The 20,252-nt window shown below is 37.1% G+C and overlaps 2 protein-coding genes across 8 annotated transcripts; both read right to left on the reverse strand.

Annotated features, from left to right (window-relative positions):
* On the reverse strand, positions 1-1,922 carry timm8a (translocase of inner mitochondrial membrane 8 homolog A (yeast)). The gene is made up of 2 exons (XM_074649374.1): positions 1,699-1,922; positions 1-640 (listed from the first exon to the last, which is right to left on the reverse strand). The coding sequence occupies exons 1-2, from the start codon at positions 1,807-1,809 to the stop codon at positions 479-481; spliced, it is 273 nt and encodes a 90-aa protein (XP_074505475.1). The 5' UTR covers positions 1,810-1,922; the 3' UTR covers positions 1-478.
* Positions 1,923-3,602: 1,680 nt separating this feature from the next.
* On the reverse strand, positions 3,603-19,528 carry btk (Bruton agammaglobulinemia tyrosine kinase). Of its 7 annotated transcripts, none has more exons than XM_074649311.1 (19): positions 19,356-19,526; positions 17,266-17,342; positions 13,658-13,816; positions 13,464-13,568; positions 10,845-10,926; positions 10,540-10,665; positions 10,389-10,453; positions 10,119-10,306; positions 9,228-9,290; positions 9,050-9,104; positions 8,861-8,940; positions 8,431-8,558; positions 8,144-8,215; positions 6,575-6,746; positions 6,164-6,383; positions 5,948-6,012; positions 4,480-4,598; positions 4,183-4,340; positions 3,603-4,071 (listed from the first exon to the last, which is right to left on the reverse strand). In XM_074649311.1, exons 3-19 carry the CDS (start codon positions 13,796-13,798, stop codon positions 4,000-4,002), a joined length of 1,911 nt encoding a protein of 636 aa, XP_074505412.1. In that variant the 5' UTR covers positions 13,799-13,816; positions 17,266-17,342; positions 19,356-19,526; the 3' UTR covers positions 3,603-3,999. The 7 variants fall into 7 exon arrangements, 6 of the variants coding, with proteins under 6 accessions (XP_074505412.1, XP_074505411.1, XP_074505413.1 ...); XM_074649310.1 differs by having other exon boundaries at positions 17,266-17,454; XM_074649312.1 differs by having other exon boundaries at positions 17,242-17,454.
* Positions 19,529-20,252: the final 724 nt, after the last annotated feature.

Consider the following 20,252-nt stretch of genomic DNA (forward strand, 5'->3'; position numbering starts at 1 on the left):
TTATTTGGCATGATTTATTGCATATGTACAGTCCAGAACCTCACGCCTCTTCGGGTCAACAACACATGGTTAGTTCTCTTTAGATTACAGCAGAGTCTGCCGGTGAAGTCCTTGTGGCTGTCAAAAAACATCTGGCTATAGCTGAATGTCCCAGATGTGTCCAACTTTCTGCAGTCTCTCACACTTAACCCACTAGTAGCTACAGCACTGGATATTAACAAGGTCAGTTTCAGTTTGACAAACAAAAAGGTTTTGCAACACTCATATCCCTGCTAAGTGGAGGACAAATAAGACTTCTGCATCCACACATCGTGTTAATCTGAGGCACTTGGTATCAAAAGTAACACTTAATGTTGCTCCTTTTTTTCCAGTTGAACGGTTCTTGATTACAGACAGCTGTGTCAGGACATAACGACCTTGTCCTGGAGCAGAGAGCCGTGTGCATGTGTCTTCGTCAGTCCTTTCAGTGACAGTGTTTTCATTCCGACATGGTCTCAGAGAAGGAGCCCTTGCTCTTCTGAGTCTGGTCCAGTCTGTTTAGGATGAACTGGCTGGTGTCAATAAACCGCTCCACGCAGTTAACGAAGCACACATCTGTCCTGGAGTCCATCTTTGGCCCGGGTTTATCCATACATTTCTCCTGGAGACAGAGACGAGAGTAATTCAGAACGGAGTGCAACGGATGATACAAGATATGTTGCACATAGTACATCACATTTAGCACAATGATTGTCACACAATCAGGGAAATAAAATTAGCACCTGCCAAATAACAAGGTAAATGTTGGCTGTGGCAGGTGAACATTTCAGGTCACTTGCCACCATGGCAGACAGGCTTTTCTTATATTAAGAAATATTATTTTTAAAAAGCAATTCTAAAGCCTAAATTGAATATATGGTAACTGTAGGGATAACACTTCATTTTTCAGGTCTGCTATTTCTCAATAGCTGGTAATTTATTTAATACATTTCCAGGATAGGAATACAAAGTTAATTGTTTTGCTTTATTTCCATGTCTGCTGGTAAAAAGATAATAATTAGCAAATAACTTTTTTGAAATTTCTTTTAAAAAAATCTCCTCATAGTTGTACTACAACACTTAGTTTGGAAAAATATGATTTTGTATAATTTTGGTGAATTTATAATGGGAAACATATTCAATAACTTCACTTTTATGATGTGTAGTGCCATCAAATGTCTTAATTAGTTTAATAAGTATAATCAGGAAGAGACCATTGATGTGTGAAGTGATTTTGATGGTACTACACTGCATAATACTGAAGTTATTGAATATTTTTCTCATTAAAAATTCATTAAAATTATGCAAAAGCATATATGTCAAAACTAAATGTTGTAGTACAACCATGAGGAGAACATTGGTGTGTGAAGTGATTTTGGTGGTACTACACTGCATAATACTGAAGTTATTGGATATTTTACCATTACAAATTCACACAAATTATGCAAAATGATATTTGTCAAAACTAAGTGTTGCCCTAAAAGGCTTCCGTAGGGAAAGCTAACGTTAGTGTTACATGACTTGGTGGTTTAATGTACACATTTGGGCATTATTATTTGACCACAGCAAATAAAACAAGTATCCCCAACTTTGTATGTCACTATATGACAAGCTAGCTATCGATTCTAGCTTCAGATAAGTCTGCAAACAGCTGCTCTGCTAGCTTAAAGCTGCTCTTACCCAGCAAACCTCTGTCATCTGATGCACCAGCTGCTGAAATCTCTGCTTCTGAGACTCGATTTCGATGAAGTGCTGAAGCTGAGGGTCCGCTGTCACTCCCTGGCCGTTCATATTTTGCTAAAAAGCGGTGGAAAGTGCAATATTGTTCCAGTTATGAACGCCTGATGGCTCTGTTGCTGACCTTCACGTGTATGAATGGACGACGGCAAACAGGAAGTGGGTCGACCAATCACAGAACGCGTTCTTCTGACAACGTGCGTCGTCATACATACGTCATACGTTTTCAGTCAACAGCCATATTAAAGGAATTATTTCTTATAAAAGTTAAAGAGTGACATACTGTAGATGTAAATTGTTCCTTCTGCGAATCACATCCTGAATCTTGCTCTCATTTATTTTGGTCCTGTGAATTTACATGTGAATTGTGGAAAGATGTCAATAATTTAATACTTGTTAACATTTTTCTAAAATGTTGCACTGTACTATAGAAATATTATATTTGATTGCTATGATTACAGTGACATAGAGAGTAATGCATTTTTTATTATTAATTTAATTTTAATTCTTGCGAAGTTCCACATTCACAAGTGTAAATTTACAAAAAAAAGCCTAATTTCTTTGTATCTATGAAAGAAATGGATTTTTATTTTTATTATTTATTTTTATTTATTATCTTTATCTTTCAACAATTTCTACCTCACAAAACAAAAAAGCAATGAAAACAATAAATGTATGCAATATCTTTAAAGTTTTTAAATGAAATTATTGTCATACTCTCGAGTGGTCTTTTTTTTATTATTATTTATTTATTTTTATTGTGTTTTCTTTAATTATTTTATATTGGTTTTGTTTCATTTCTGTTTTCGCTGTTTCTTCTGTATGTAAATGTTTTTAATGTTTTCTGCTGTTATTATGTATACTGTCATTTTGAAATAATAATAATAAAAAAAAGTATTATTATTTAAGGTAAAATAAGTGTCATTTAAATATATTATATATTATATCCAGTGAGACATTTCTTACAAAAGTTAAAGAGTGACATAGATTTAAATTTTTCTTTCTGCGAATTACTTCCTGAAACTTGCTGTCACTTACTTTGGTCCTGTAAATTTGCATATGAGCTGTGGAAAGACGTTAACAGGTTTATACTTGACAACATTTTCTCTGATTTTGCATTTTATTATAGAAGTTATAGAAATATTATTTTTGGTTTGCTATTACAGTGACAAACACAGTAAAGCATTTTTCCTTATTAATCTAATTTTAATTATCACCAAATTCCACATCCACAAATGTAAATTTGCTTAATTTCTTTGAAGGAAACGGAACAAAATGTGTCAACGATTTCTTCTTCACAAAACAAAAAAAGCTTTGAAAACAATGAATGTATGCAATATCTTCAATAAGTGAACTTATTGTCATACTCTTGCATGTTTTTCTTTTTTCTTTATTTTATTTTGGATTCGTTTGGTTCTGCTTTTTACATATGTTATGTTTATTTTTTTGTTATGCTTCATCTGTATGGGATTCTAATGTTTCCTTCTGTTACTTTGTATACTGATCGTTTTAAATAAAACTATTAATATATATAGATATGAATTAATTAATATATACATGAATATATATATAATGAATTTATATATATTAATATATATATATATTAATTTATATATTATTAATATATATATAATATATATATGTATAAGTGTATATATATATATATATATATATATATATATATATTACTTAAACAAATAAAGCTAATAACATCTTGCGCAAAAGTATTATTGTTACATTACAAACAATTCATATTTGATAAAAATGGGAGAACAACAGGTCTATCAGATGTTTTTTTTACCATTTTCATGTCTTTTTCATTTCACATGATGTTTGAGTCATTTCAATGCCCAGCATACTTGGCTTTTATTTTGTGCAATAGATATGTTTTGACAAAGCTTGTTTTCACATGCAGAGGTTTCTACACATTTCACAATGATTCCACAGGATACAATAAAGACAGATAACCTTCAATACAATATTACCCATTTTAAACGCTATAGCCTATAGGACTGTACTTCTAGTAATGCAATAGAAAGGATATTCTAATCAATGAGTTATAGTGGCATTCATATTACACATATTCACATTACAGAGGAAACTCAGTGTGGCTGTGCAGTGCCATGTTCAATCTGTAGACTGTTTAATGATTTATGTTATCTTTCCAGGAGACAGACGGGAGACGCTGCTCTGTGAGGATCCGAGCGAACTGTTTGTGTTGGTGTGCTGTGATTATTTTGACGTCTACTGGAGCTCGTACAGCAAATCCTGAACAGTCACCTTCAGCTCCTGGAAGTTGGGTCTCTCATCTGCTTTCTGAAAACAAAACAAAGAGAAGCTGTGAGGTTGGTGTCATATATATATTTGTGTTTACTATCATCATTCTTCTACACAACTTCTACACAACTCAATACAAAATCCACTTACATCATGCCAGCAACTTGTCATAATGCCATAGACCCTGTCGTTGGCCAGCTGGGGGCGGTAGAGGCGATGGCCTCTGGACACCTGTTCCACTATTTCCGTGTTGCTAAGGCGCTCATACGGAAGTCGTCCCAAAGTGTACACCTCCCACAGAAGAACCCCTGCACATTTATAAAAATAGTTAAATATGCTTTAACACAGATGACATTTCATAGCTTGTGAAGACATTTAAACATTGATTACACTTATAACTGACCAGATTTAGAATTGAAAAACATAGTGTGCATTGTGTTGACTCACCATATGCCCAAATGTCTGACTTGCTGCTGAATTTGCAGTAGAGGAGGACCTCAGGAGGCGACCAGCGAACAGGAAACTTGGAACCTGCTGAGCTTGTGTACTCATCATCTAAGACGTACCTGAGTGCAGTAGTGGAAGGAGTTTTCAGATTCTTTACTTTACATTTAGAAATTTTATATATGAAAAAAAGTAAAAGGGCAGAAGGTTTGTCAAGTAAATGTACTTAAAGGTCCCATATTGTAAAAAAAGTGTGATTTTCATGTCTTTTATATTGTAAGGCAAGTTTAAGTGCTGTATAAATACTGTTAAACTATCAAAACGCTCAATATACAGATAAATACAAACAGCCCGTATTCAGAAATTGTGCATTTGAAACAAGCCGTCAGAATTTCTGTCCATTTGTGATGTCACAAATACACAACATTTTGGCCATTACACGGTTTTAAATGTAAATGTTCTAAATGTGTCCCAGTTTATTTCCTGTTGCAGTGTATGTTAATGACATTAGCAGACAGGAAGTAAACATGGACACAAATTGTTGCCTAGCAACGCAATTCCGTTGCAATTCCGTTGCAATTCCATTGAAATGCACTAAAACGGAGCATTTTAGATGGAGGGTGAATACAGGTATATTCAAGCAGACGGTATGAGGAAAATAAAGTTTTTTTTTAACATTACAGTACGTAAACATGTTCTATTAAAAAATGCAAGTGTCAACCTGAAAATGAGCACGATATGGGACCTTTAAAGTATCAAGAGTGAAAGTACTCATTGTGAAAAGCATTTTACTGTTGTAGTTGGGTGAGATAGAGCTAAATTATACTACTTTATATATCTTTTTATTTCAGTTGATATTATCTTTGTATGTAAGATCTTAATATACAAATTAACTACCTACTAAAGTTGTAATATAAATGTAGTGGAGTCAAACTATAAACTAGCATAAAATATAAATACTCAAGTAAAGTACCTAAGAATTCTACTTAAATACAGTACTTGAGTAGCATAAATGTACTGTTACTTTCTACTAGGGCTGCAACCAATGATTTTTTTCATTGTCGATTAATCTGTTGATCATTTTCTAGATTAAACGATTAGTTGTTTGGTCTATAAAATGTTGGAGAATGGTGAAAAACGTCGATGAGTGTTTCCCAAAACTCAAGAGGAAGTCCTCAAATGTCTTGTTTTGTCCACAACTAAAATACATTCAGTTTACTGTCATAGAGGAGTAAAAAAAAAAACAGAAAGTTTTCACATTTAAGAAGCTGGAATCAGAGAATTTTTACTTTTTTTTCTTAAAAAAATACTCAAATCGATTATCAAAATAATTGCCATTTAATTCAATAGTTGACAACTAATCGATTAATTGTTGAAGCTCTGCTTTCCTCCACTGACCTGAGGACAGAGCCAGAGATTTTAGTTACTTTATTAGGCACCACTATGTGCCTCTGTGTGTCCTATTCATTACCTTGACAGTCCAAAGTCAGTCACTTTGACGGTGCCATTCCCATCAACTAAACAGTTCCTGGCAGCCTGAGGACAAAACAAACAACCCTCTTGATTAAAGTGTAATCATTAAACATTTACTGTTATCTTCAAATACCTAATCCTAGTATATCTCAACATAGAATGATACAGCGATCTAGAAATTGAACATACTACAGTAGATGTATATGTCTCTCACCAGGTCTCTGTGGATGTACTGCTGTGCCTCCAGATAGGCCATGCCCTCGGAGACGTCTTTACACATCTCTAGGAGCTGGACGGCCGTCGGGTGCTGCTTCAGGCCCTCCCTGAGGTACGTCAGCAGGCAGCCATTAGACAGGAACTCAGTCACTATATAAATGGGTCTTTGTTTGGTGCACACGCCGTACAGCTGGACCAGGTTTTCCTGGCGAAGCTTCCTGGTTTGAGCAAAAGGAGAAGGAAGTTAAGGATTATATGTTGGGGTTTTTCTCACAGAAGTTATATAAACTGCACTTCCCAGTTTGACACATAAGTTTTATGAGTCTCACGAACAAAATCATCACTATTGTTTTTAACTGCCAGTCGATTCAAGTGTCAGCTCAGTCCAAATCCTTTTAGTGTTGCTTACATCATGATTTTGGCTTCTTCTATGAAATCATCTTCAGACATGGAGCCCTCTCTGATCATCTTAATGGCAACGTCATGCTGGCCCTGCCACTTTCCGTACTTCACCAATCCAAACTGTCCAGTGCCCAGCTCCCTGAGGAAGGTGAGGTCAAGGGGATCGATCTCCCACATACCTGGAGCAAACAAGACAGAATGGAGGAGCTCTTTTATACATGCAGCGTCCTCATTAACGGAATAGTTTGACATTTTGGGAAATCCACTTTTTCGCTTTCTTGCCGAGAGTTAGATGACAAGACCACTATCATGTCTATATGAAGTTATGGCCAGTAGCTTCTTATTTAAGGTCCAAAGGTAACAAAATCTGCCTATGAGCACCTCTAAGCATACTAATTAACACGTTATAGTAGGGCTGTGCAATTTATCAATATTATATTGATATCGGGATATAAGATATTGTCTTAGATTTTGGATATCGTTATATAGTAATATGGCATAATTGCTGTCTTTTCCTGGTTTTAAAGGCTGCATTACTGATGGTTATTTATCAAAAATGTCATTGTGTAAATATTTTGTAAAAGCACCAATAGTCATCCCTAAAATATCATCGCAATATCAATGTAAAAATGTTGTGATATTTGATTTTTTTATCCATATCGCAAAGCCCTACATTACATTAAAGGGGACATATGCTAATTTTCAGGTTCATACTTGTATTTTGGGTTTCCACTAAAACATGTTTACATGATTTAATGTTTAAAAAAACCTTAGTTTTCCTCATACTGTCTGCTTGAATATACCTGTGTTCACCCTCTGTCTGAAACGCTCCGTTTTAGTACATTTCAATGGAATTGCAATAGAATTGCGTTGCTAGGCAACAGTTTGGGTCCATGTTTACTTCCTGTCAGGTGATATCATTCACATACACTGCAACAGGACATAAACTGGGAAACATTTAGTATGTTTACGTTTAAAACTGTGAAATGGCTGTGTGTATTTCTCTGTATATTGAGTGTTTAGATAGTTTAACAGTATTTATATTGCACTTAAAATATGCTTTATAACATAAAAGACATGAAAATCTCACTTTTTATAATATGGGACCTTTAAGTTTGTTTACAAAAAAAAGTCATAAAAACACATTTTTACGTTTTTACTGGAGGTTTTGTGGCTTTCTGAAGTCTGCGCTGGTTGCCTGGCAACTTCATGGTGACAACAAGTTTCCAGGAGGTTACTGCTCCTGGCCAGGAAACATTCCCGCACATAACCTCCCGTAAAACCACGTTTTTTTTTTTTTTTTGTATGGATTAAACAAACGAGATACAACGTGAAACTCAAACTATTCCTTTCACAATCAAGGGACTCGTTACTTTAACAAATGGTGCTGTCAACAAATGCTTGTGCCCTCAACCACCACTAAGAAATGATCATTATCTTAATACATGCAGCGTCAGTGGTTTGTAAATTGCACACACACATACATTTCTAATCCGTCACCAGATGTTAATCACCAGATATTATGATTAACAAGCGAACATATTAAGAATGCATATTGATATAGTCATACGCTTACCGTAGCCAAGCCCTGCTGTTGATGGAGGCCGTGCCCGGTTAGATACGATGTATTTCAGCCTGCTAACCATACCTAGTGAGGGAGATAAGTTCAGCTGTAATGTCGATATTTTTGATATCCTGTTTGTGTCTATATTTTGTTTCCTTCCCCTCTGTTGAGTCATTTCCCCTTTTTTCCCTGCAGTGACAACTATACAGTATCTTCATTGTATATTATTGTATGAACATCAAATCATTTAAAACAGAAGAATATATATCTATATATTCACAGCTAGCTACTGTATCAACCTGCTGCATTGTGCTGGTGGTAGTTGATGAGCTCTGGGATGGTGCCGAAATTATGCTTCTCTGCCAGGTAAACCTGGCCCTGTGAGGTGGTGCAGATGTTATAATGTCTGCAGTTCCCACCAGCGTCCCTGTGGAGAGAAGAGTAACTTTAGTCGCAGGTTTTCATCGACACAGGAACCTGCTATCATTTATCACGTATGCATGAGCAGTTAATATCTTCTCAGCCTTATCCACAACAGTCCTACTGAGCCCTGCCATGAAAAAGTTCTGCAGGCAGATTAGTCCATGTTTTGCATGAATTATTTACATCTCTCCCTGTGCGGCCCACTGTTTCCGCTTTCATTACAAACAGTTCTTCTTTTGATACGTTCACACATGACTGGAGCCAGTGGATAGAGTACTGCAGCAGTGTTTAACTTGGCTTACTCACCCGCCAGTCTTACTGAACAAAGACACGGTGTATTTCCCGGCCTTGCTTGAGTCCCGTACCAGGAAGCCTCCGTCTTTGTTCTGGGAAGCAACACACAAGCGTATATATAAGTTTAAACTTCAAATTTAGTCCAGCTTAGTTCATATGAACTTAGTTCCTATAATAATGTGTATCAGTCATTGAGTTTACCTCAGTCTTTAACAGTTTTTCTGACTGGCTGCGGTTCGTATTCTTGCAATACCAGCTGTGAAAATAAACATGAATATATTTTTTTAAAATCAAAAATACATTCATGTACAGACAAGTGACTTAACATACAAATGATAAATTAACAATTTAGGGACTGTACAGTAGTGCCCGTACTCACTCAAATCTATCTAGCCCATTTTTGGCTTCCACGACATAATTACAAGGTATATATCCTTCATTCCTGCAAAAGAAAACAGCATAAACTCATAAACACTCGTACAGTAGCATCTCATACACAAATTCTTGCTCCTAAAACTCTATATGCAAATTGAATTCATTCAAATTACAGTATTTTAATATCTTTTTATTGATCATATTATAATGTGTTCCTATTTTCTTTTTTGTATGTGGTAAATTCATTTAGTCAAATACAGTAAAAACGCATCTATAAAGATACAGTAAACATATTCTGCATGTCCACTCGTAGTCTCCTGCTCTTCATGTACTTGTTTTAATTTATTTAATCTGTGCGCCTCAAAGTCCTCAATGAATATTTCCCCCTTTTGCAAGCATGTAGTTTGCAATCATTTTACTTTGGACACCACTTCTTCCACTGTAAAAAATGAATAGTTTTTTTGTGGCATTGTATTTAAGGCAGGGTTGGTGTAGATTTTAGATTAATGTTTTGTTATAATAGTTGAAATTCTCATTACATCCCGACAGCAATCAATATATCAAATGCTCTGACAAAAACAAAGGAGAAATCTGGTATCTGTGGCTGTCGCAGGACTGTAATAAACCCGTCCAATCATTTCATTTGACCCAAATGTAATGATTGGACGGGCTACCTGTCTGCCTGTTCACGTTCATTATGATATGTTGATGTTGGCGACGTTCTCGCTAGATTTGGTGATTTTTGGAGCTAGTGCTGCTATCTACTTTCATTGGAAAAGAGTTGACAACACTGGGCTGGATTGAATCTTTATTAAAAATCTAGTGTACTCTTGTTAGTTTCCCAAGACCTGCCTTTAAATGATCGCTTAGGCCTCTTGCGTTGATTTTTCCTCACCCATATTTGTCTCTGGCTTTCCACCAGTTCTGATCAGGCATCTCCAGGATGGTGTACTCTTCATCCTTCGTCAGCTCCAGGTGTTGGTCGCTAATGGCTGTGTAGCTATACTCTGCTATGACAGTCATGCCTACAGATTGGGAGGGCGCCTCAGGAGGCTGTGGAGGTAAAGGCCGAACAGACTTCTCCTGGAAACACAGATTAGTGGATGTATTATTATAAACAACTGTCTGTAATCAGTGAATATTACTGGAAAGGAACTGTGCGTACCTCTGTTGGGGTAGGAGGAAGAGGTTTCCTGGACCCCCTTCGCCGAGATGCTTTAGATGTAAAGCCTTTTAATGACATCATTTAATACATGGATGAAATAATTTAGTCATCGGATAAAGTTTAGTTCCCAATTTCAAAATCCCGTTCTCACCGTTCTTACTATCCAGCACCTTGCAGCCCATAGCTTGTTTAACTTCCTGCTTGCAGCACAGCCACGTCCCGTCCGCCCAGAAACAAGGATGGTACTTCTGCATGAGGTCCTTGTTGAAGCGCACCACTATGCACAAGCATGGACACACACAGGGCATTTACATTAAATCAACATTCCCATTTGCATATGCACACAGCTCTTCTGGTGTGCATGGTGATGTTGAGATACGGTCTATTATTGCACGTAGATACTGTGACTGACGAGACACATAAACACCATTTGTAAATTTCTATGTACATACTAACTTTCTTTCAGCTTCTTTATCCACTGTGCCCGAACATCCTCATTCTTTGCAAAGATGTACAGCGGACCCTCATCATAAATGATCTGTCGGAAAAAAAAGAAAATACCCATCAGCTGTTTTTTGTCAAAGTTATTTATCATTTCAAGTCATTGGGTGATTTTATATTTATTAAGTTACTAGCTCAGTAAATACATGTGACACCAGAATATATTGCGATAAGTGTGACAAAAGTTAAATTATACAAATGCCAGTGTGTGATCACATTCACTGCAGTTGAAGACAGGAACTCTTAAATACTGTTACTTTTATGACTAGTGGCAGCCAGACACCTTGTCATGTGAGTTAACACCTGCGCTCTCACTGAAAGCCCCCAGTTCATCTGAGTGTGAGAGACGGTTTCACTTCTTAAGAATGCACTTTCACATTATTAACTGTTGGAGGATTGGACAGTTTTTGTCTGCCAGGGAGAAAACTTTGTCTCGTGTTTCAGGCCTCTCCTGTTCTGCTTCTTGCAGCTTCTACATAGTTTTTGACTGTAGTAGGTTTGAAACAGGGGTGTCACAATATACCGCTATTGAGGATAACCGTGATATTTAAAAATGCGATATTGATATCTAGCTTGTCGGGAAGGAGGCTAGATAACGCTCCAAACTTACACTAAATATTTGGCGAGGAAAAACTGTCATGGCCATTTACAAAGGGGTCCCTTGACCTCTGACCTCAAGATATGTGAATGTAAATGGGTTCTATGGGTACCCACGAGTCTCCCCTTTACAGACATGCCCACTTTATGATAATCACATGCAGTTTGGGGCAAGTCATAGTCAAGTCAGCACACTGACACACTGACAGCTGTTGTATACAGTTTTTGCTACAGACTTTCTCCACCTCCATACACTTGTATTTTGAGTGTAATTCATTTGCCAAAACGCACAATAAAAAAAGTTAAAGATGAATTTGACGGATAGCATTAGTATTATTTTTCTGAATTTTCTCTATATATCGCGATAATATCGTTTCCGTGAATTCTTTTGGCCACAATAATCGTATGATAATGGTATTATCGCAATATAGAAAATTTAAAAATATAAACTGAGAAAAAAAAGGTTCGGAAACTTGTGTTTGGTGGATTATTTCTCTGTTGTTACAGTACCAATTGACATTGTATTTTACATCGTTGGAAAGCCTGTTTATTTACCTTCACAATGTCACCAACTTGTAAGGATCATGCATTTGTGGGATGAGCAGCACAGCTGATTATGTGGGTAGCGCCCAAGAAAAATTTGCCAAAATGCTCCGTCAATGGTAAACAGTGTATTCTCCTGTTGGTGTTGACTCTTGTTTTGAGTTGTTTGGTGGATTGGATGATTGAACTCTCTATCAGTAACAAGGAACAAACAAGACATATTGCCTATTTTACACTTTATTCATTTAATACACCGTCAGGAGCCTCAGTAGCGGTGGAAGGTCCATACGCAGCCACAACAGCCTGGCACCTCCTCCTCATGCTGGTCACCAACCTGGTCACACGTTGCTGTGGGATGGCGTTCCATTCCTCAACCAGGATTCGTTGCAGGTCAGCCAGCGTGGTTGTGTTGGTCACTCTAACACGTAGAGCACGCCCAAGCTGATCCCACAAGTGTTGAATTGGGATGAGGTCTGGACTCTTGGCAGGCCGTTCCATTCTCTCTACTCCCACATTGTGGAGGTAGTCTGTGATAACCCTGGCTCTGTGGGGGCGAGCGTTGTCCTCTTGGAGGATGAAGTTAGGTGCCAGATTGTGGAGATATGGGATCGCCACTGGCTGCAGAATCTCATCACGATATCTCACTGCATTGAGATGGCCTTCAATGATGACAAGCCTTGTTTTGCCAGTGAGGGAGATGCCGCCCCACACCATGACACTGCCCCCACCAAAAGCTGTTACTCCATCGGTGCAACAATCAGCATATCGTTCTCCGCGTCGTCTCAATACTTTGACCCTGCCATCCAACTTTCGCAGACAGAACCTGGACTCATCACTGAACATGACATTCCCCCACATGTTCAGGTTCCATTGTCTGTGTTGTCGACACCAGTGCAAACGAGCCTGACGGTGAAGGGCAGTCATTGCAGGCTTCCTGGTAGCCTTATGAGAATACACTGTTTACCATTGGCAGAGCATTTTGGCAAATTTTTCTTGGGCGCTACCCACATAATCAGCTGTGCTGCTCATCCCACAAATGCATGATCCTTACAAGTTGGACATCATTGTGAAGGTAAATAAACAGGCTTTCCAGCGATGTAAAATACAATGACCATTAGCATTGTAACAGAGAAATAATCCACCAAACACAAGTTTCTGAACTTTTTTTACCCAGTTTATTAATAATGCTATGAGTGACTGATACTGGGATATAGAAAAATCTTACTAACACTTTCTCTCCATCTCCAAAATGAACATCAGCAAAGGAGTGAAGGCAAAAACTTGGTAGTAGTCCTGATATTAGGCCAGTGAGAATGTAAAGTGGCTGTAATATCACACATTGTCGCAGCTTTGTCTGTACCCATCATGATAGTCATGAGGCGGTTTCTGAAGAGTCCCTCTCTGTTAAAGAAGTAAATAGTCAAAAATGTCTACCTGGAAAGCGTACATGCGCTCTGGCGGGGAACTTGGATCTGCCTGGACCGTCTCTACACACTTGATCTTCTCGAGGTCAACTGATCCCCTCAAACCTTTTCGCTTCTGCTTAACAGATGAGGAAACAGTCAGGTAACTAACAGACTAAAGTAGCTGTATTTCGTTGAAGTTTTTCTGTAGTTCCATATACGTACCCCTTTGTCAGCATCAAAATCATAGTAGGATATTTTCTCCTGGGTGAGAACAAACAGTCTCTCCTTGTAGTTCAAAGGGGAGGTCTTCTTCTTCTGCTGAGATCGTTTGATGAAGAGATCTTCCAGTATGCTTTCTGACATGGTTCAGTCAGGATTAATCTACATGGGAACAAGGAATAATTAATACTTTGTAGAGCATAATAACAGCATAACATCCGGGTGTTATCTTTGTGGCAGAACAAAACTGACCAGCTCTTTCGTACCTGGACTCAGGCAGCTTTACTGAGAGCTGTGTCTCGTAGCACTATAAGACAGCCTTTTGGGTTTTTATTCAGTATTTTAATTTCATTTGAAACATGTATTTTAACAGAATTTAAGTTAATATGTACCCACACATTCAAAGAGTCAGAGCAATGTCACTATTTATATCAGATCTGGAGCGAAATAAAGAGACATGCAGCATGAATGCGAGCACATATCAGCGTGTGATTAGCTTTAGTTTGCATAAGCCCTGCTTTTCCTGTCAGCAACATCCTTTTCATTTCCAAAATTTCCCTCCGTGACACATCTGTTTCCTTCAGCTACTGTATCATGGTCATCATCACCTGAATGCTTTTGTGCTGGGAAACTGTGTAAGGAGATCTTGGTGGAGTGTGTCCACCACATCTCTTGTCTACTATGTATTCCTAACATGATAGGTTGGCATTATTCCTTCATTTTTTATCCACATCTTAGGTTGTTGTAATATAGAATGCAATCAAACAAAAAGTTTTTGGTGATTGTATTTCATGTATCATGAATTTAGATGTATTTAACTGGCTTGATAGGGCAGCTTTGTTCTCTCAGAATGCAGACAATATCACACACACACATACTACTACTTTTTTAACCTGATTTTGAATGCTACTTTTAGGATCTAGCAACCCGGTTATTAATGCAGTGACTTAAAGGTTCTTTCCTATTCAGCCGTTAGAAAAACGCAGTTACGTAGGTCAGTGGTTCACAACCTGGGGGTCGCCAGATGGTTGTGGAGAAAAAAAATAAAATAACATATAAAAAATAAAATAACATTTGCCTCAGAACAGATTTTATTGAGTCTGTTTGTGAGAGTTAAAGTGTGCGTGCACATGAGTTTCTGCTGGGGGATTTCCAGCAGGTCAGGGGAAGAGAAAAAGTTATGGAACGCTTCAAAATAGACTAAACTAAACTAAACAAAACTAAACAAAACTGGGGGGGTCACAAACACCAACTAGATTATTCTGGGGGGCTGTGACTCAAAAAGGATTGAGAACCACTGATGTACGTTACCAGTGGTGGAATGTAACTAAGTACATTTACTCCAGTACTATACTTAAATACAATTTTGAGATACTTTACATTTTCTGCTACTTAATATTTCTTCTCCACTAAAACTCAGAGGGGAATATTGTACTTTTTACGCCACTACATTTATTTAACAACTTAAGCTACTAGTTATTTTTTACATAAAAAACACATGTGTTTGTGACAGCACTGTACTACTAATCTACCCAGTAGTATATAAAGTATCCAAATTGACGAAGAACTGTAACATTAAAATGTATTTGTTAGTGATAAAAACATAATAATATAATATTCTATAATAATAAAACACTTTGAAAGGACCTGTTCTGCATACTGACTGCTGATAATACTTCTGTTCTTTTACCTAAGTAGCATTCTGAATTCAAGACTTTCCCTTGTAATGGAGTATTTTTAGACTGTGATAGTTGTACTTTTACTTAAAGTCCCATATTGTAAAAAGTGAGATTTTTTAGGTATTTTATATTATAAAGCAGATTTAAGTGCTATATAAATACTGTTAATCTATCAAAACGCTCAATATACAGAGAAATACACCCAGCCCGTATTCAGAAATTACGTGTTTGAAACAAGCCGTTTTGTGATGTCTGAAATATACAATATATTTAGTCCATTACACGGTTTTAAAAGTGAACATTCTAAATGTGTCAGAGTTTATTTCCTGTTGCAGTGTATGTAAATAACATCAGCTGACAGGAAGTAAACATGGACCCAAACTGTTGCCTAGCAATGCGATTCCGTTGCAATTCCATTGAAATGCACTAAAACGGAGTGTTTCAGACAGAGGGTGAATACAGGTATATTCAGGCACACAGTATGAGGAAAATAATGTATTTTTTGAACATTACAGCATGTAAACATGTTCTATTAGAAACACAAAATACAAGTATGAACCTGAAAATGAGCACGATATGGGTCCTTTAAATAACAGATCTGAGTACTTCTTCCACTACTGTAGGTCACCAAAGTAAGCTAATCATGAAGCTAATCAATAAGGTTATAAATAATGTGAAGGCAAGCACTAGCTAAGTGAAAGTTAGCTGTATAAAGTTTGGAAATAACTGAAAGGGTTAGTTTGGATTTTCTAAAGTGGGTTTGTATGTATACTTCCGTGTTCTGCGAGGTAAAATTACTGTTTTTGTGAATGTAGTCTGGCGGCTTTGAAGAGGGCGATATAACAGCGTCAGTTCCCTGAGAGAAAGGGCAGTCTGTCCATGTAACGCATTAAAATGTACATTCTAGGTTTTTGGTGTTTTTTAGAAACAACATCTAAATAAAATTAGTTTACTGGCAAACTCATCATAAAAGATATCAATCTCACTATCACACGATTACCTTTAATTCCCTTACACATATAATTACATGTGACCTGCATTATGAGATTAGAAGGCAAATGAAAAAGGCCATCTCTTTTTAGTTTAAGACAGCTTATTGTGTCTTGTTTTCAGCACCTAATGACCACTAGTGAACTGAAACTCACACCTCCAAAACAAGACAAGGCCTCTATTGATACCATATCTAGATTAGATTGGAGCGGGCCAGAGAAACACTAATGTCTGTAAAGAATGAGGATAATGTACTCAAACATGCCGTCATTACTAAAAACAACAAAAACATAACACTCTAAATATCTCTGCACATTACAGGAAGGAAATCACCACAAATGCTGGAGAAAAGTCGGAGAGATGTTGAATAGTTTATCCAAATGTAATGTCAATAAATATACCAGTGACAGGTCAGTGTGTAGACTTGTCACCTACTATGAAACAGGCAGTAAGGTAGTTGTACCCAACTGATGCAGAACTACCAAAAAGCACTATTCACAGATGTATTTTCATCCAGCAAACTCTCTAAAAAAACACATATTATTCTAAAACACTACAAAAATACAGGAAGTGTCGTATTGCCAGGTGAAACATCAGATGCTCAGACTCACCCTTTTGGCACACAGCTGAATGCAAGTTGTCTGTTAATTGTCTGTTAGTCTCTGTCAGATGTGTTTGTGCTTGAGCTCAGCCTATTTTCAGCCTTTGAGCACTTCCTTCTATCATCTGAACTGTAACTGTAACACCACCAGAAGCCTCTGTCACTCCCTGCTAACCAGTGTGACATTTCTTCACACCAGACTGACTATTAGGTTTTGTTTGCGCCGTCATAAACCGATGGCGGTGTTCCCTATTCTGCGAAACATTGTTTACTCATTCCTCATTCTTGGCAGCCTAATGTTTTCTCACATCACTTACTAGAGTTTATAGAGGTCAACGTACTCTGATAGTGGTTGATCGACACCCTGATGTAGCACCCCTTCTTAGCCAGTCGACTGAAAATGTACGTCCATATCTCTCTGTATCACGGCCACCAGAAGGAGATTTTTTTTTTTTTGTCTTCTTCTGAAGAGAGTTGACACATGGTGGCTGACACAGGCGAACTGATAGGGAAGTTGCATCAGTGTTGTACTGCAATGTGAAGGCAGAAGAAACCCAGTGCCGTGCAGCACTTCAGCCTTAAACTTAAAAACTTAAACAGCTTAAAAAACCTGTTAAATCTGTTTCTCTCGAATCATTTGCACATTTAGAATTTGTGTTACATACCTGCCATGCATGCTGTTAACACACCACTTACATTTACAACCATGTACAACGCTCACTTTTCTTTTAGATTTTGCAGAATTCACCTCTGTATGGAAGTTTTTTTTACTGGACTTTAATAGTTGTAATGCACAGAAGACAATCCACAAATGTGTACCATGATCTACAAATATTTCACTATTCACAAATGTTTGTATTTGTGTTGTGTAAAGCCACATCCACGTATTTTAATTCCACATAAAAATGTTACCCTCTGTTTCTGCACAGCACAACACTTAAACACTTTGCAGAGAGGAGTTTTCTTTCTCACTTTCTAATGCTTATTCTCTCAGGTGCTCGTGTGGTTTTGGGGTGTGAAATTTTATATACTATATTTCTATCCATTTGACTCTATCTGTTATGAAATTGGGCTCAAAAGCTCTATTAAAATGCCCTTATTACTGTACACAAGGCAACTTTTCCTCAACTCAAAAGTCAAGAGTACCCAAAGTGTACCCTTAAAATCATCTAATCACAAGATACCATACATTTTAATATATATTTTCACCCTTTCTTACTCAGGGTCAGAGTGATGATCTTTGAAAATGACCCATAAAGGCCCAAATTAAATACGTTATAAACACCAATGAACCTGTGCATGAAGATAGAATACAATTATTAATTTGTATTGCATGATGTCCGCCACGTATGACACAGCAAACACAAACGCATCATGAAAGAGTTAACAGGAACCTGTCAAGATGCTCTTTCCTGGCGTTTACTGACAGATAAAGTGGCACACGCAAGAACTGGTGTGTTTGTGTGCATGTGTGTGTGTGTGTCTAAGAGAGAGACACTGAGAGAAAAAGAGACTGACAAGGATGTTCAGTGCAAGTTATAAGACTTAAATCTAACCACAAAAGCCTGATCTCCAAGATACCACATCAATTGGACATTGCGGCATTCTGTGGTGGTCAATTTTCAGAATACACAAATGGGAATTAGCATTTCTTGTAATGCATGTAAATACAGATCATTTTTGGGAAGCGTTTTAAATAGAAATGTACAAATGTGCTCGCTAAAAACGTACAAGACATTTGTCATGCATAGATTAGAAAGGTAACCACACTGTCTGATTATAACCCCACCATACAGCTAAACCACTGTGGTGCTGCAAAATGTGTGAAAAGTACAGCAGAAAACATCATTAGTTCATCACTGTTGACAAAACATTCAGAAACAAGTATAACATCTTTGCATTTTATAATGGATGGTTTGACAAAGTTTTGTGGTTTTGTGGTGAGTACACACTTCATTTAGTTCGGTTGTTTACACTTAAAGAACACTTGACTTGCACATTGACGTTTTTATTTTATTCTTATTTTATTGTTGGTCATTGGTGCTTTATTTATACTGTATATTTATGAAATATTTATATATATACACATATTTTGTTCCACTATGTGTGTACATAACAGTCCTCCTGTCTATTGCTGTTGTTTCTATTTCTGTGTAAGTACTTTTAGAGAGATGCATTAAGTCAAAGTCAAATGCCTTGTATGTACAGTATGTACTTAGCGAATAAAAACTGATTCTGATTCAGGATTTGCATACAAACTGAAAGATGGTGTTTCAATTCAGTACTTGCACAAATCTACATAATACTCACTACTACTTTTGTCCACAGTCTTTCAAATGAAATGCATTCATATAGCTGCCTTTATCATTTAGTGAATACATTTTAAAATACTTCTTGACCTTACAGACATTCAAAGAGCTTTGACACTTACCCAGACAGCCAGAAAAGTCAAGCATCAGACAGACAGGGAGACAGCTACGGATGCTGAGGCTTGAAGCGGTGACATGAACCTTTGCCTCAGTTGCTCGTCTTCCATAAAATGTGTGTGTTAGTTCTGTGATGCAAGAAGAAGCTTAAAACCCACCCACCGAGAGAGGAATCGACTCGGCTAACTTCCCCTTTTTCTTCCTGCTCATTTTCATATCAGCCCTCTGGACAGTTTTGGTGATAAGTAGCAAGCGAAGCGGGCTAAACATTAACCCAGGATCATATTTTGTGTCGTGCATATAGTTAAACTCTATCACTTTTATTTAAAGGTCCCATATCATGCTCATTTTCAGGTTCATACTTGTATTTTGTGTTTCTACTAGAACATGTTTACATGCTGTAATGTTCAAAAAATACATTATTTTCCTCATACTGTCAGCCTGAATATACCTGTATTTACCCTCTGTCTGAAACGCTCTGTTTAGTGCATTTCAATGGAATTGCAACGGAATTGCGTTGCTAGGCAACAGTTTGGGTCCATGTTTACTTCCTGTCAGCTGATGTCCTTAACATACACTGCAACAGGAAATAAACTGGGACATATTTAGAATGCTTAAGTTTAAAACCGTGCAATGGTGTAAATATTGTATATTTGTGTCATCACAAATGAACAGAAATCATAACGGCTTGTTTCAAATGCGCAATTTCTGAATATTTCTCCGTATATAGAGTGTTTTGATAGTTTAACAGTATTTATATAGCACTTAAACCTGCGTTATAATATAAAAGACATGAAAATCTATTTTCTTTTACAATATGGGACTTTAAGGGGATTCAGTCTACTGCAAGTTTGAGCATAACAGAGACAAGAGATAAACAAATTGATAACTTCTGCAGGCAT

This window comes from Sebastes fasciatus, chromosome 10 (assembly GCF_043250625.1).
Source record: "Sebastes fasciatus isolate fSebFas1 chromosome 10, fSebFas1.pri, whole genome shotgun sequence".
Classification (NCBI taxonomy): Eukaryota; Metazoa; Chordata; class Actinopteri; order Perciformes; family Sebastidae; genus Sebastes; species Sebastes fasciatus.

What these genes read in the sequence shown, in the direction of transcription:
- timm8a (XM_074649374.1), bottom strand. Translation starts at nt 1,809, where the DNA reads ATGAACGGCCAGGGAGTGACAGCGGACCCTCAGCTTCAGCACTTCATC. An exon ending in AGATGACAGAGGTTTGCTGG is followed by an intron (nt 641 to 1,698) that starts GTAAGAGCAGCT and finishes CTCTGTCTCCAG; the next exon opens with GAGAAATGTATGGATAAACC.
- btk (XM_074649311.1), bottom strand. Translation starts at nt 13,798, where the DNA reads ATGTCAGAAAGCATACTGGAAGATCTCTTCATCAAACGATCTCAGCAG. An exon ending in GGTGCTGGATAGTAAGAACG is followed by an intron (nt 10,454 to 10,539) that starts GTGAGAACGGGA and finishes TGTCATTAAAAG; the next exon opens with GCTTTACATCTAAAGCATCT. An exon ending in ACTGACTTTGGACTGTCAAG is followed by an intron (nt 4,599 to 5,947) that starts GTAATGAATAGG and finishes TACTGCACTCAG; the next exon opens with GTACGTCTTAGATGATGAGT.